This window comes from Suricata suricatta, chromosome 11 (assembly GCF_006229205.1).
Source record: "Suricata suricatta isolate VVHF042 chromosome 11, meerkat_22Aug2017_6uvM2_HiC, whole genome shotgun sequence".
Classification (NCBI taxonomy): domain Eukaryota; kingdom Metazoa; phylum Chordata; class Mammalia; order Carnivora; family Herpestidae; genus Suricata; species Suricata suricatta.
Genome location: NC_043710.1, coordinates 92268208 through 92284979, shown reverse-complemented (window position 1 = coordinate 92284979; position 16772 = coordinate 92268208). Strand labels below are relative to the sequence as shown.

The following is a 16772-nucleotide window of genomic DNA, read 5'->3' as shown; positions in this document are numbered from 1 at the left end:
ATGCCTTTCTTCTCTGCCTCAGCCCCTCCCTGCTGCTTTTGCAGCTCCAATTAACCGTGTCTCATTTATCAAGTCTTTTTGTCTTTGAGGTGTTTCACCAGGCTTGCCTTTGGCTTCCTTTGTAAGAAAGCCCTTGCACATGGTGATACTCGTCCTTTGCGCCCCTCTCCCCCCTTCACCTCTGTTAGGGTTGGTGGAGGGTCCTCATAAATCTCATATCCTATGAGTAGAAGGACTTCAGCAAGGACCACTGAGACCTCTTTTCTACGCTCCTCACTGCAGGCTTTGCAAGCTGTGCCCGGTGTGATTTGATTGTCGCCTGCCACAGGGGCCTGTGCTGAGGTTGTCCGAGTGAAATCTTGGTGGGCGCTTTCATCCCAGCCCCTGAGAACGTGGGTGATTTCCTCTAGTTTCCAAATCCTTTACTGTATTGATATTTGCATCTGTTCTGTGTTTATTCCCGCTGGTTCGAAGGGTGGGAATGGTTTTAGAGGGGAAAGACTTTTAGCCTGAATTCCCAAGGCACCTGTGCTAGTGGGCTTCTGATCTGAAGATGCTTCCAGATTCTTCCCAGAGGCATGAGCTGGAAGGGGCGAGTTGGGGGACAGGCAGGTTGGATGTAAGGCATGAGTTGTTGGTGGAGATTCCAATCTTAGCTGCTTTTCCCCTGTAGCAGTCTGGGTGAACTGATTTCCTTCTTTATCTCTTCCATTTGTCCTTCCCGCTTGATGCTCGCCTGGACTTATCCCTGGGAAAGAGAAGGGACATTTTGGAATGACATGTTTTCCTGAAAACTATCAAAGGTCCTTTTCTTTCAAGGCGTCTCATTTCAGATACTTTCCCAAAGCATCTGGACCCTGGATCAAATTAGACCCAGGCACTTAAGAGCCAAAGCAAAGTAGCTAAGGATTAGGTCCTTTGTCATCTTGTCTGCGGGTTTGTGGCCCTGGGGTTCCCTGTCTCCCCTGTGACATCTGGGAGCACCTCAAGGAGGGGGTGGGGCAAGTTAGGGCGGAGGTGGCCGCAGGGTGAGGAACAGAAGGGAGAAAGGAGGTGAGGGGAGGGTGGGTTTTCTGCTTCAGAACCTTGGGAACAGGACAGCTCAGAGGGCACAGCGGCTCAGGCTTGCATCAGCCAGAGGGGTGAGGGCGGTGGGGTGTGTGTATGGGCAGGCAGTGCCCAGGCTACCCAGAGCCCAGGAGCTTGATTCCTTGTACCCAAGGAATTGTGCCCAAGACAGCCAAGGCCTCTCCCAGACGCTGCTCAGCAAGAGGGAGTGAGCACTGACTTGGGGTGGGGGGGAAAATTGCCTGGATTCTGACCGTTAACAAGAGCTCACGGTGTGTTTGTTAGTATGGTCCTGGGCTTGCTCTTCACACAGGACGGGGCGAAGTGTTGGCTTGGGAGTTATGGGAGGCCAGCCCTTGAACTGTGTGTCAGTGTCTGGTGAAGTAGGAAAAAGGGAAGGAACATAGTTGGTTTTTCATAAGGTGGAGCTTTGTGTTGAGATAGGTTGTTACTCAGTTTTCGGTGTGAAACTGGCCTTCCTTTTAAAAATGACAGTGATAGGGGTGCCTGGGGGCTCAGTTGGTTGAGTGTCTGACTTCGGCTTGGGTCATGATCTCGCGGTTCTTGGGTTCGAGCCCCGCGTCGGGCTCCGTGCTGACAGCTAGCTCAGAGCCTAGAGCCTGCTTCAGATTCTGTGTCTCCCTTTTCTCTCTGACCCTCCCCTACTCATGCGGGCGCTCGCTCGCTCGCTCTCTCTCTCTCTCTCTCTCTCTCTCTCTCCCCCTAAGATAAATAAAAACATTAAAAAAAATGATAATGATTGTAGAAGGTGGTCCTAATGCTTAAGAGGGCTAGCTGCAGGGGCGCCTGCGTGGCTCAGCTGGTTAAGCATCCGATTTCAGCTCAGGTCACGATCTCACGGTTTGTGGGTTTGAACCCTGCGTTGAGCTCTGTGCGGACAGCTTGGAGCCTGGAGCCTGTCTTCGGATTCTGTGTCTCCCTCTTTCTCTCTCTACCCCACTACCGCTCATGTTTTGTCTCCCTCAAAAATAGGTAAACATTAAAAAAAATTGAAAAGAGGGCTAGCTGCGTAATGGATGAGTCCCAGAGCTCAGTGGCATCCATGTATCGCCCAGCTGTGGGGAGTTCAAAATGAGTGTGACTCATTAGTAGAGGGCTTTCTCCTCGGGGACGTGCACTCCTTCCTGCTTGTGGTTCCACTCTCCTTTGGGACTCCAGAGTCCCCAGTGGAGCCTGCAGCAGGGGCTGGGAAGGGGCTGGGGCTAGTGGCACTGACTACCTTACGTCAGTCCCAGGCTACTGCTCACTGCAAGGCAGCCTGGGAAGGAGCCTGCAGTGTCCCAGGAAGCAGAGGAAACCGGTTCAGAGAACAGCAAGTCGGGCTCTGACACAGCGGCTGCTGTTGTTCACATCCTTACCTGGCAAGACAGACTTGGCCAACCAATCGTCTGTCGGCTTTCCTGATTTACTTTTATTTTATCGGTTACGGAATCCAGGAGGCTGGGAATAGCTAGGGATAATCCCAATGTCATTTCTGGGGAGTCCTGGAAAAGATTTTCTTACCTGGAACACTTCAAAACTAATTACATAAAACTGTACCATGATGTTTTTCTCTTTTTTTATTTATTTAAAAAATTTTTTAAAATGTTTTTATTTTTGAGAGACAGAGAGAGACAATGTGAGCAGTGGAGGGTCAGAGAGAGAGAGAGACACAGAATCTGAAGCAGGCTCCAGGCTCTGAGCTGTCAGCACAGAGCCCGACACGGGGCTCGAACCCACGAACTGTGAGATCATGACCTGAGTCGAAGCCGGACGCTTAACTGACTGAGCCACCCAGGCGCCCTGTGATGTTTTTCTCTTGTTCCTCCTTGTTAGGCATTAAGGATGAGCACTTGTAGGTCAGCCAGCCCGAGCACCAGTTTGCCCAGGCGTTTGAAAGCATGCGATCTTTCTGGCCTGAGCACTGTCTCTGAACAAGGAAGATGTTTCAGTGTTTTGGTTTTTTTTTTTTAATTTTTAATGTTTATTTATTTAATTATTTTTATTATTGTTTTAGTTTATTTTTGAGGAAGAGTGAGACAGAACATGAGTAGGGGAGGGGCAGAGAGAGAGGGAGACACAGAATCTGAAGCAGGCTCCAGGCTCTGAGCTGTCAGCACAGATTCCGATGCGGGGCTCAAACTTACAGCTGTGAGATCATGACCGGAGCCGAAGTCGGACAATCAACCAACTGAGCCACCCAGGCGCCTAATGGCCTAATTTATATTTGAGAGACAGAGCATAAGCCGAGGACGCTTCACCAACTGAGCCACCCAGGCGCCCCGCCAGTGTTTTGGTTTTAGGAGTGCATGTCCCGTGTGTGGGTTGGGGATGAAAGTAACCAGAGATTGATTACGCAGAAGACCAGAATAAATGAAGTCATTGGTGACGCCAGAGAGAGCCTGAGAAGATCCGTCTCTCCCCCCCATCGATTTATATCTAAAATAGCAAGGAATTTGTGTTTCTTTTGGGGGAGGTTGTGTCTGGTGGCATCTGCATTGGTGGAAAAATAGGCCGCCCTGGCCCAGTGTTCCAGATCTAAGACTCTTAGCTATTTCTGAGCGACAAAGGGGGAGAGTCTTGCTTTAGAACGTTACGGCCCTCACTCCTCATGGGTCCTAATGCCTTTGTTGGTTTGACCTCTTTCAGGTTAGCCTGAATGACTCCCACAATCAGATGGTGGTGCACTGGGCCGGAGAGAAAAGCAACGTGATTGTGGCTTTGGCCCGGGACAGCCTGGCGTTGGCGAGGCCCCGGAGCAGTGACGTAAGTATTGGTGTTGCACTGTGTACTCGTCTGTGCCGCCAGCTCCCCATTGGAGTCTGGTGGGCTTATCATGCCAGAAAAAGTAGTGAGTAACTGGAGAAGGGATGGGGTATACATCTTACAACAGGGGAGACACTCGAGAAAATACTGAATGCCCCCCGTTTGTCGAAGGGAGGGTGGTGCGGTCACTCTTGCAGTGAGACCCACGAGATGTGGGATCGGTCTTGTGAAGTGACAGGGTACGATCTGGACGGTTGTGTCTGTTCCACAAAATGCCGGAGCCCGAGGGAACCCCTCCTCATTGGGTGAGCAGGTGAATCTGAGGCACTCACGTTATTTCCACCGTTGGCACTCGGTAGTGTTTAATCATTCAGGTGCTTCGAATGTGTGGGACCAGGGGTCACAGACCCAGAGGCCCATGAGAGACGAGGTGGGTGGCCTCCACATCTACAGCACTCTTATCTCTACTGAGAAAAACAGTCTCTCCCATTCTTCTTGACGTGTGTGGCCTTCTGGTACCATATGGGTCATTGCCCCTCTTTGGTAGAGTTCCAGGTTCAAGGAACATTCCCCCGTCTGTTAATTGGAACATGGTGATTGGTCCTTGGTCTCCGTCTGAGGGACGGGAGGAAGTAGAAGGGATTTCAGTGCTTTGGCGGGGCCTACCGTCACCGGTCTCAGTTCTGGTTGCCACGGAGGGCCTGGCGTTGCCAGATCTGATCTCCAAGAGAAGCTCAGAGAACTAGGTTTTTCTGTGAAAACTGCTGAGTCTTACTCAGCTAATGTATGGTTTTTACAAATACTTGGGTGGGTCAAGCACAATGTGGATGAGGGCCAGAGCTGGCCCTCGGTCCCAGGAGTGCAGCCCCTGCTCCCATCTTCCCCATGCGGGAAGAGGAAGATCCCCTGCCTTGGGTGACTGATGTCACCACAGGGCGAACCTGGGGACAAAGAAACACAGTGTGGAGCTTTGTTCCTTGCGCCCCCTTGTCCCCAGGAAACCTGCTGAATTTGCTAGCACCATCCCGTCTGCCTGAAGGACATTTTTGTAATTCTTGCGTAGAGATTCGGTCTCTGCGAGGTCCTCGTCTGTGTATCTGCTCTCTGAGTCGGATGTGCTCCGAGGTGGGGGTCCCAGGCGCTGTGTTCTCGTGGGTTCAATCCGGGCAGCCACGGACAGGAAGGGCAGCAGCAGGGCCGGGATGCAGCGCTCTGCCCCCGGGGCGGGTGGGAGACCGCTGTACTGACAGCCAGGTTGGGTGGAGTGCTCTGGGGGACGGCTGGGCTTATCTGGGGGCAGTGGCTTTGGCCCCTTTATCAGTCTGATCAGGGTTTGCAGACCACATGGCCGCGTATGGATGCCGTCGGTCCTTCGAGGCCCGCGGGCACCTGTGTACCTTCGTACTGCACTGGAAACCGCTCTCTGCCCTGCTGTGTTGAGAAATCCCCCTCAGGGTTTAAAAAAAAATTGTTTTTTAACCTTTATTCATTTTTGACAGACAGAGACAAAGCACAAGTGGGGGAGGCACAGAGAGAGAGAGAGGGAGACACAGAATCTGAAGCAGGCTCCAGACTCTGAGCTTCCAACACAGAGCCTGATGTGGGGCTCGAACTCACGGACTGTGAGATCATGCCCTGAACTGAAGTCAGACGCTTAACTGACTGAGCCACCTGGGCATCCCTCCTTAGGGTTTTTTAATGCATTAAAAACATTTTTTATCTAGATAATGTTTTTTTGTGAGATAGGTAAAAGCCCTTAGCCATTGTTTTATGGCTTTGCTGGACAGGCAGGAGCCTGGAGACATTAAATGGCCTGCATGAGGTCACCCGGGTGGCTGAGGAGACCCGATCACACGCTCGCTGTGTGAAAGTGTCATGTTGCTGGCATGGCCAACTCGTCTGGCCTTTAGCCCTCAAACACCCACATCCGGGAGCCTTCTGAGTCCGAGGTGAACCAGGATGTCTGGTTACCCCACGTCTGCCCAAACCCCGGCTTCTCACTCTAAATATTTGGGTGTCTCTTCCCCAGAAGCCATTGCACAGTCAAAGTTGTAAACTATTCTGTAACGAAATGCATGCTAAGATTCAATGGAAAGGAAACACAAAGCTTGGGGATAATAAATAGGAATGGTAGAGATTTCCCCTGTCTGTACACGGGCCACGCTGCAGACTTGGCCGCTGAAAGTGAGATGTTCTGATGTGAAAAGTTAATGCAAAAATAAATTAGGACTCAGAGGCGGGAGCTGGTGGTGCTGGTGTAGTAACAATCCAGACTTTCTTTAAAGAAGGCTGGGAACACGGTTCATCAGGCCCCCGTCAGCAGGGCAGGAGGGAAGGAGGCTGCCTAAGTGAGGGGCTGGGTGAGTGTGCTGGAGAACGGCCACCTCCTGCATATTCAGTATATAAGAAAGGGACGGATCTCGAAGCTGAAATCCCAGAAGGTTTGCTTTTAAACAGAAAAAAAAAAAAAGAATACTGTCCTGATGAACTTGTAGCAGGTCCGTGAAGAATGGGAGCTGCATGCCATCTTCTTCTCTGATAAGTCTGGTCGATGGAAGGAAACAGTAGGTGTTGTTTCGGTCCGTCCTCCCCACCTCTGTGTTCCTGCCCCGTCCTGACATAGTTTACGATGTACTCAGGTGCAACATAATTGGCCAAACAACTCTCCAGACATAGTGTCCAGTGGAAGAGCGGAATCCACCTGGGAAGGTTTCAGGAACGGTAGGACTCGCTGCCCTTGTGCCGAGAGTCGTGTGACATGATGGGTGTCTCCCAGCATTGACCGAGGAGCAGGGCGGGAACTTGTTAGCTCGGTCACAGAGCAGAACTTGGTGGCCCGTGGAGCTGGGGTCTGGGTGAGCTCTGGCTCTGAGATCAGCCTGCCTGGGTTTGGATCCTGGCTCTGCCGTTATCAGTTTGACCTTGAGCCAAGTCATTAACCTTCTGTTGGTCTTCTTGTCCGTCAGTGAGACAGTACTTGTAAAACCTTGCTCCCCAAAGTGTGGTCTATGGAGCAGCACCCAGAGGTATTTTCTTTAAAAAAATTTTTTTTAATGTTTGTTTATTGAGACAGAGAGAGAGAGAGAGAGAGAGAGTAAGTGTGAGTGGGGGAGGGTCAGAGAGAGAGGGCGACACAGAATCCGAAACAGGCTCGAGGCTCTGAGCTGTCAGCACAGAGCCTAACGCAGGGCTCGAACTCACGGACTGTGAGATCATGACTGACCCGAAGTTGGACACTCAATTGACTGAGCCATTCAGGGGCCCCCGCCAGGGGTATTTTCTGGGAGCTGGTTAGAAAGGCAGAATCTTAGGTTCTCCTCCAGACCTCCTGAATCAGAGTCTGCATTTTGACCTTTGTCGTGCTGGGTGATTTGTAGGCATGTTACTGTTTGAGAAGCACGTGGGGTAAAGGACTCAGAACAGGATCAGGTACGGAGATGTTTTTGTACATGTTAGCCCTTCTTCCCTTTTTCCCCGTGACCCCTGTCCCTTCCGCCTCTTCCCCGCCCTTACTCCCCTTGCTTCTCGTTATTACTACACTGCTGTGAAGTACAGGGGAAGGAATGTAAAACCACTTACGTGGAAGGAGTGTCTTTGTAGGTGAGGCAGTGATCGAACTAGCTACTCCGGCAAGGTCGTGGCTCTTCCTATTGTATTCTGTTCTTTATTATTTTTTTTACATTTATTTATTTTGAGAGAGAGACCGTGTGCACAAGTTGGGGAGGGGCAGAGGGAGAGAGAGAGAAGAGAGAGAATCCCAAGCAGGCTCTGCACTCACAGTGGGGCTTGAACTCATGAACAGTGAGATCATGAGCTGAAGTCCTACGCTTAACCATCTGAGCCCCCCAGGTGCCCCACATTGTATTCTGTGCTTTAGGGAGCAGTGCCTTAGAGAAGTGAGAGGGGACCGGTCAGTGCAGAAAGCTGTGCTGGGAAAGAACATACTGCAGATGCACAAGATGAGGGTGTTTGCCCAGAATTGCCTGGAGACCGAGGTGGGCAGTGAGTCAGCAGCCTCACACTAGACAAGGCTGCACCAGAACGTACCAGTAGGGGTGCAGTGTGGAGGCCATGAGGCCATCAGCCTTGTTGGCATTATCTGTTTGCCAGCCGAGGCCTTTTCTGGGCTCTTCTCTGGGGAGAAGGGTGGATAGCTGTGCACAGCTCTCAGCTTGGGTTTTGCCCTATGGGGCTTCGTGTCTAGGTTAATCCAATAGAGATAAAAATTGTGAGGACAGGATTGGGGCGCCTGGGTGGCTCAGTTGGTTAAGCATCCGACTTCAGCTCAGGTTGTGATCTCATGGTTTGTGAGTTCGAGCCCCATGTCGTTGAGCTCTGTGCTGACAGCTCAGAGCCTGGAGCCTGCTTTGAATTCTCTTTCCCTCTCTTTTGGTCCCTTCCCCACTCTCACTCTGTCTCTCTGTCTCTCAAAAATAAATAAACATTAAAAATTTAAAAAAAGAATTGTGAAGACAGGATAAAAAGATCGTGTTGGGATTGTTCGACCTGGAGAAGAAAACGAAGGTTGATGAGTCCTTTACTAGAGCCTAGAGGTGTAGGATGGACCCTCACATACTTACCCCTAACTGCTAAGAAGTGTAAGTCCTAAAGTGATGGGGCTTGTTCGCAGGTGTGTTTTGAGGAAGAGCTTTTTGGTCGTGAGGGCTGTCGTACCTCTGAGTATGAAATGGCAGAGGGGTGGCTGAGAATCCTAGAAAGGACCTGTATTTTGTTAAGGTTGGTGTTTTACCCCTTCTCTTGCACTCCTCCTGTCCGGCCTGGAGATTCAGTGTATGATCTTCCCCGTGAACAGAGCAATGTAAGTATGTAGAAGAGAACGTTCTCTTAGAAGAGTATCTTGCAAGAAAGACAACTGGACCTGGGACTGGAGGAACCCATCGTGTTGGTCACTTACTCGCCGTATGACCTTGGGCTGGGCATTAAGTTCTCTGAGTCTTGGTTTTTGTCATCTCTTAAATGGAAATAGTTCTTCGTTCCCTCACCGATTCATTCCTGTCATTCTCTTTTATTCATTTATGGGATACATTCATTTACTTCCCTCTGTGGTTTATAATGATCCTACCTAATTCGAGAAATCTTTGCTGAGTACCTGTGATGTTCTGGGTACACCAGGGCGGGCAAAGGTGAGGCTAACCCCACAGAATTTTTAAAGATGAGCGAAAATTTGTATCAAAGAGTATCGTATACTGAAAAATGCTACCCTAATAGGACTTCTTATCACACGTGCTGGGGAAGTAACTCATAGGGATTTATTCACTTTGGGGATGTTGGAGCTGGAGGGGGCCGCGTTCCCTTTTTGAGAATCCATTAGTTTATGACATATGACTTGGAATCTAACAGAGAGTCTCAGCGTCTGTTGTAGACCAGGAGAATGGAAGAGAGAAAGAACCACTTTGTCTTTATACCCACTCAGATGATCTGTGAACTTCTCAACCTGCTGCATTTCTGAAGCCCTTATTATGGCCGCCCTTTCCTGGTTGGTAGTTGGGAACACGTGCTGTGTGTAAACATGAGTGTTCACGAGAGGGTTTCTTGCACAGTGGCCTAGATATTAGCACAGGCTCTCTCTGGGTTCCTCTAACCTTGACCTCTAACATGACCACCCTGCTCTGCTCCTGCCTTGAGTAGTTTGCTGTTTCCATGGGCTAATTGTTTGCAAACATGTGAACACTTGCCTTGTGTGTAAAGGGCGTGCCTTTGTATATCTGGTGTTTAGCACAGTCTTTACCTCCTGTCAAATCCTTGAAACGTGTGTGCAGGTGCATCAACAGGCATTGGTGGCAATACCCTCTATGGGATTAGTCAGTGCCCCTGTCCTTGTGGGAATGCACCTGTCCTCGTTAGTGCTTACCCCAGTTCTCACTAAGTATTCTTAATATTGTATTCATCACTCGGGCTTGTGCTTAATCCTCTGATTATGTTAATTTCACGTTGCCTAGGAGGTAAGTCTAGGTGCAAAATACCTGACGGCTTCTCCTCGGCCATCCATGACCCAGGTGTAATGATTTTGGGATTTCTGGCTTTGGAGGCAGGCAGCCTGGATCACAATTCCACGCTGCTACTTACTTTCTCTGTGACTTTGGCAGGCGACTAATCATGTAAGCCTCCGCTGCCTTACCTCGAAAGATTTTTAATAATCACATTTGCCACGTAGGGCTGTGGTAGGAGCTGCCTGAGATCTTTCACATGGACAGGGTGGTATGGGACCTGGCACCTCGTAAGCACGCAGCGAATGGCAGTTCTTCTTCTGTTTTATCAGTGTGGTTACTGGGTAGCCAGAGACCCGGCAGTACCTTCTCTGAGCTGTGGCATTAGCAAGTGTGAGCGCTGGGCCAGGGATCTGGTGCCTATGTATTTAACCTCCATGCATATTTAATCACTCAGCGCTTTCTTTCTCATCTCTGGGGCTCCTCTGGCAGAGGCCTGCGAGGGTTTTTTTCTTTCATCTTCCGGGAACAGAACTTCCCCACCGAGGGTTGAGGATTAGATTATTTTTTGGGGACATTTCAACAGATGGCAAAACAAGTTCCCAGTCCCCCCTGGCCCCCACACCCCCGACCCCAGACAACCGCATTCTGTCTGCCTCTGGATGTAATTTGTTAAACACTTAACCCAGCCATGGGGAGGAGGTTAGCCTTGTTGCTATCCGTGGGCTCCCCCCCTGCAGGGGTGTGTCTTGGGCACAGAACAGCGCCTGTGTAGCGGGCATTCCCGTGCTGGCTGCCTCCATGTGACGGGGGACGGACGGAGAGGTGCCCCGCATCTCCTGTGCGCGTCATCTCTTCCCTTCTGTCGTTCCGTGGCACCAGGGGCCTCCCAACCACATTCGGGATCCAGGGCAAGATGGTCACGGGTGGGGGTCTCTCTGCTGCATTTCTCACCAGCTCGCTCTCTCCTTCGTCCTCTCCTCCTCCCTGATCCAGGTATATGTGTCTTACGACTACGGAAAATCATTCAAGAAAATTTCCGAGAAATTGAACTTCGGCGTGGGAAACAGCAGCCAATCCGTGATTGCCCAGTTCTACCACAGCCCCGCGGACAACAAGCGTGTAAGGGAGCACTGTCGGGCTGGATTCCATCCAGAACCACTGCTCTGCTAGGTGGGGTTGGGGGGGTGGTGCTGGGAAGGACTTCCTCGTCATCTTTTGCAGCTTGGCACTGACCGTTTTTCTGCTGACCTGGGAGTCTGGCAGAACACGGCTGTCAGGATGGAACTGTGCATAACAAGGCAGGGCAGCTACCCACCAGGCAAGTTTTTTGGACAGACAGCATCAAACTAATGCACAGAAAATCTGCCAACCAGTGAGCTGCCCAACTCCCAGGTGGCAAACGCGTTCCCTGGCCTCACTGGGACCTCCACCAGTGTGTGTAGTCCAGGGCTTGCCGTGTGCTTGTCCCCAGTGCCTGTGTGTGCGTGCACGCACATGCACACCCGTGAGCGCGTGCTTGTGCCCCTCCCCCCAGCCCAAGGCAGCGGCAGACCTGCTGTGCCTCCTCATTTGTTTTCCCAGCTGGCTGGCCTGGGGCTTTGTTTCTGCAGTAGAACCCGGGGCAGTTAGGTTCAGTTAGGCGGGCAGGGAGCATTGATTTGAGATTGCACTGGGTCCCGGAGAGGCGGATGCAGAGGCGGGCAGGACAGGAATCAGGCAGCCTGCAAGGTTAGGGAGCTTTAGCTCAGAGCGCTGTATCTGATTGCTTTCTTCCCCACCCTGGTGAGCCCTAGCTCACTTCCAGAGGTAGGACAACTGCTTCTAAAGATGCTCAGAGACCTCTGAGGTAAGGGCAGCTGCTAGAGGGTCCTCGGGCCAGGTTCCCCCAGCACTGGCTTCTCCCATTGCCTGTGGTTGGTTAGCTAGGGCCTGTTTTCAAAATATTTCCCCACTGACATGGCACCGACCAATCAGAACAGACCCAGTCTGGAAGGAGCTGGGTCCTGAGGGCCGCCCTGCTGGGCCAGCCATTAACCTTTTAGTTGCTGGCTTGTGGACAAGTCCTGGAGAAGGGGCCAGGCCACTGGTCCTTAGGCTGGACCACTCCAGGGTTTCAAGAAGCCAGCTATTTATTAATGGGTATAGAAGCAATTAAAAGATTGTTTTAATGTTTATTTTTTAGAGGAGGGGGAGGAGCAAAGAGGGAGATACAGAATCCGAAGCAGGCTCCAGGCTCTGAGCTGTCAGCACAGAGCCTGATGTGGGGCTTGAACTCATGAATCATGAGATCATGACCTGAGCCAAAGGCAGACGTTTCACCGACTGCGCCCCCCAGGCACCCTGAGGAATAATTTTTTAAAAAACTAAATTAATACTGGATGTAGTGTTTCCTATCAGCCCTGCCTAATGAGCTTCAAGCAGAGCAGCAGTTAGGAGCAAACTCACCTGTTACCTAACTCCCTCCGCCATGAAAAGCAAGGTGTTGGAGGGGATTGGCTCTGGAGACAAGATTGCTGGCCCTTTGCCCCACACCTCCCACTGCCCTTGGTCAGGCAGCCCTGGTCCTTGGGGCTCCCACAGTTGGACGGGTCCCGCTGCCCCCCTTGCTCTTGACTCCCGCGAGGCAAGGAGCCCTGCCCCAGGGTCAAGCTCGCTGGCTGTGCCACATTGCCCACGGAGCGATCTGTGTGCTCCCTGCCTCTGAGAATCAAATAACTTTTAGATTACTCACTTTGTCAGGTTGTACCTGTCTCTTATCATGATTTTTACACATTGTCCCAGAGCTAAGTCTCATTGCAGTTGTGGCTTCTGGAAGCTTCCTTTTCAGCTCTCTGTCCCCTCCTCACCTCCTGCCACAGGGCCACAGATGTCTGCAAGCGGGGTCTGACTTCCTTCCTGCTCGTCATGGGTTGTGGCGAGCTGCCGCCTGGCCCACATGCACGTCTCAATAGTCAGAAGACAGGAAGGACGATGTTCTGGGCTTGCGGAGACGGTTTGGTGCAGGGGGAGAGGGGCTTTTGGAGCCTTTGGTCTGAAGAAGGAGCAGGGCAGGGGCCGGGGTGCTGGAGTGAGCGGGAAGAGAACCCCAGGGGGGGTTGTCAAGGAGTCTGAGGTGCAGGGAGGCCAGGGCTTACCCGCAGCCTGGGTGCCCCCCGCCTGGAAGGTGGTGCATCTTGGGTTTCTTGTGGGAGAGAGGGATGGGCATTGGCGTTGGTGGGGAGATGGAGGAGGAGCGGCCTTCTTGGAGACCCTGGTGACAGGTGGGGGCCGGGCCTGGAGCAGACCGAGTGGGTTAGACGCACAGCACTCTCTGCTGAGTTTCTGGTTCCCCAGAGGACCTGGTTACCCCTCCCCGGACTTCTCCGGAAGGAAACAGTGACTCTCATTGTGCCCGTTACTTCTGTTACTTTTGCCTTCGTTCCCGGGAAGGCAGATTGCCCCACCAGACCTACCACTTCCTGAGAAAAGTCACACAGGCTGTGAGTGCCTTGCTGTCAGGGCGGGGTGCGGGGCCCACGCACGTCCCCTGTGTGACGATGTCGGGGGTGCTGTTGAGGAGCGTGGTTTGAAATGGTCTGAATGACCGTTAGCAGCTGCCTGGAAAGGGGACGATGCCACACAAGGGCCACGTGGACATCGGAGGGGTGTGTGTGCCTGTGCAGGGGTGGAGAGGAGGTGCTGGGTAAGCAGGTGGCTGCGGGCCCGTGGTTTCGCTTCGTGATGGAGATGGAGCGGCCGTAGGGGCATGTGAGCGCTTGGGTCTATTTTCGTACCTGCCGACAGCCCTGCTTCCTTCTTCTCAGCCTCGCGTGCTGCCTCCCTGCAGCAGTGCACAGCCCTGGCCACCTGGCAGTGCCGCTGGCCTCGTGGTGCACCTGAGGTCAGCTACGTGGTGTCTGCATATCCCAGGGGCTCCTCACGCAAGGTCCCTGAGTGTGCAGCTAGGCTTCCCCGCCTCGGGGCGGCTCTCTCTCTCTCTCCCTTCTGGAGTTTTGTTCCTTCATTGCCTCCCATGCCTCTTGGTCGTGTCTTTGTGCCCCCACTTAGAACTGGAGAGAATCACTTGTGCTACCAGAGAGGTGAATTCTGTAGCTTTTTTTTTAAAGCTTATCTTGAGAGAGAGCGAGAGAGAGAATCCAAAGCAGACTCCACACTGTCTGCAAGGAGTGTGATGCGGGGCTTAGACTCACAAACCTTCAGATCATGAGCTGAGCCTAAATTAAGAGTTAGACGCTTAACCAACTGAGCCACCCAGGCACCCTTTCTGTAGTTTCTGTTTCTAGATGTATTTGTATTTTAAAGAGGAAACAGTTTTATTTTAAATATATTTTTAAAAGAGTTTATTTATTTTTTTAGAAGAAGGGACAGAGAGAGGGAGACAGAGAATCCCAAGCAGGCTCTGCATTGTTAGTGAGGAGCCTGATGCAGGGCTCAAACTCATGAACCATGAGATCATGACCTGAGCCAAGACCAAGAGTCAGATACTTAACCGACTGAGCCCCCCCAGGAGCCCCTTCTGTAGCTGAATTTATGTTTCTGGACTATTTGTATTTTAAAGAGGAAATAGGTGTTTCTTTAATACATTAAAAAAAACCTTTACTTATTTTGAAAGAGAGAGGAGATGGAGAAGCAAACAGAGAGAGAGAGAGAGAGAGAGAGAGAGAGAGAGAGAGAGTGGGAGAATGAATCCCAAGCAGGCTCCACACTTGTCAGAGTGGAGTCTGACACGGGGCTTGAACTCACGAACCGTGAGATCATGACCTGAGCCAAAACCAGGAAGTTGGACATGGGGTCCCAGGCGCCCCATGAGGAGACATAGTTTTAAGTCAAGAGCTGAATATTGACTACAGACAGGGTGGGGAAGGGGGGTGTGAGGACACTCCTGAAATCACACTGTCTAGGAGGCATCTGGTAGGCCTGCTCTGCTGGCAGGTCTGTGGGGCTGGCCTGGGGCCAGGACGAGCTGCACTTCCTGTCACCTGCCCACGTGGCTCGGTTCTGTAACCGCATCAAGTGACATGTGCCTGCATGATGCCTGGAGCCCACAGGTGTGCTGGGCTGGGGAGTTGTCAAGGTACTTGGTATTGGACATGGAGCTTCAAGGACAGGCAGGGTTCTAGAGGCTGCGTGCAGTTGGTGGGAGTCCACGAGGGGGCAGGCTGTGGGCAGAGACTTCGAGGGGCCGGGAGATATGGTTTCTTTGCGGGCTGTGGGGAGATTCACTTCTCAGGGTGAAGGGTTTGCACCGAGGTGCTTTGAGGTACCAGGCAGGCGCTCACCCGAAGATGAAGATGTTTTTGCCTTGAGGATAGTAGGGAGCCATGGAAGGATCTGAGTAGGAGGGCTTAGTGTAAACAGTGTCTCTTAGGGAAATGTGTGTCCCGGCGATATGCAGGATGGATTCCAAGGGGAAGGATCAGAGAGGGGCCAGGAAGGGACCTGTCGTGGGGATACAGGCATGAAGTTGCCCAGCCGGGCCTTGAATCACCCTCTGAGCATTTCATGCCCTGCCAAGCCCTAGAAGGCATGAGAAGGACTGAATCCCAGTGCCCGGCACCAGTTTGCCTGTAGGCTCCAGTAGGGGATACGAAAGAGAGCAGGGAGTGTAGAAAGGAAAACATAGCTGAGTGGATGGCCGATTGGGAGTGGGGGCCAAGGGACGGCAGTGGAGTGATTGTGAGGACTCGGGCTGGCAGGAGGGGTGCACAGAGCTTGGGACGTGGTGGGAAGGCGAGGGAGGACTCGTATTTGGACCTAGTGAGACACCTGGGCGCATCAGAGGGGAGATGCCGAGGTCAGCAGTCAGGGTGAGGCCATAGAATAAACATCATGACATGCCTGAACATCACAGCAGCAGTAGCGGAACGTGTGTGGGAGATGGAGTGAGTTGGCAGGGGCGACGGAAGAGCAGCGAGGTGACATGAGGGTGGGGATCGGACCTCTGTCCGAAGGAGCCAGACAAGGGGAGTTGAGGACGGGGTGGCTAGGGGTGGGGTGTGCAGGCTTGGCATGACTCAGTGTTGCCACCGGGCAAGAGAAGCAAGCTGCCGGCAAAAGTGTCAGGAGTGGAGGAAGAGAGGAGGCGCAGGAATGAGCCCGAGGGCTCAGTGTGTGACCTCGGCCTGTGTTGGAGCAGGAGAGGAAAGGATCGGTGGACTGTCCAGGGACGGGCTCTGAACTAGCCAGACATTGATGCAGATACCACCCCCTGGGTCACCTTGGCCAGTGAACTTCTCCACAGGTCAGTGTCCTCATTAGCAAAGGAGATAACGCTGCTAGCTAAAGCCCTACCAGGAGGATGGAATTGGAGAAGGCATGCACAAGTTTGCAACTCAGCATGCGGCATAGGCCGCATGCTCTTGACACCTTTCTTGTTTGTTTAAAGTAAACTCTCTGCCTAACGTGGGCACGAACTCAGGGCCCTGAGATCAAGACTTGCACGCTCCACCGTCTGAGCCAGCCAGGGTCCCTGTTCTTGACCTTAATAATGTAACTATTATCCTGAACGATAATAAGTTCTCCGACTGGGTGTGTGATTTTTAGATTTAGATATGTGAAATCTATCGAAGCCATGGAACAGATTTCTAGAGAAACCTTTTTATTTTATTATTTTATTTTTTAAAGTTTATTTTTGAGAGAGACAGAGATAGTGTGAGCAGGGGAGGGGCAGAGAGCGAGGGCAAGAGAGAGAATCCCAAGCAGGCTCAGTGCTGTCAGCGCAGATCCTGACACAGGGCTCGAACTCATGGAACCATGAGATCATGACCTGAGTTTACCAGGAGTTTACCCCTGCCCTCCTCACCCTCGGACTGAGCCACCAACTGAGCCCCCCAGGTGCGAAATCTTTTTAAACTGAGGACACTTCCTTCCGTAGGGGCCAAGATGGTTTCAGAGCAGGAAGATGGGCTCTGTTATTTCCTTTTTTTTTTTTAATTTTTAAAAAACATTTAATTTTATTTTTTGAGAGACAGAGCTTTAGCATGAGCA

General features: G+C 51.9%; 1 protein-coding gene across 1 annotated transcript in view; it reads left to right on the top strand.

The window, feature by feature from the left end:
• The window catches only part of SORL1 (sortilin related receptor 1), a gene marked incomplete at its 5' end in the record, with an annotated part of 168464 nt that overhangs the window by 14840 nt on the left and 136852 nt on the right, over positions 1–16772 (top strand). The window contains 2 exons of the mRNA XM_029915675.1: positions 3718–3834; positions 10779–10904. Of these exons, the coding sequence (XP_029771535.1) occupies positions 3718–3834; positions 10779–10904 (243 nt within the window). The remainder of the gene's footprint in view (positions 1–3717; positions 3835–10778; positions 10905–16772) is intronic.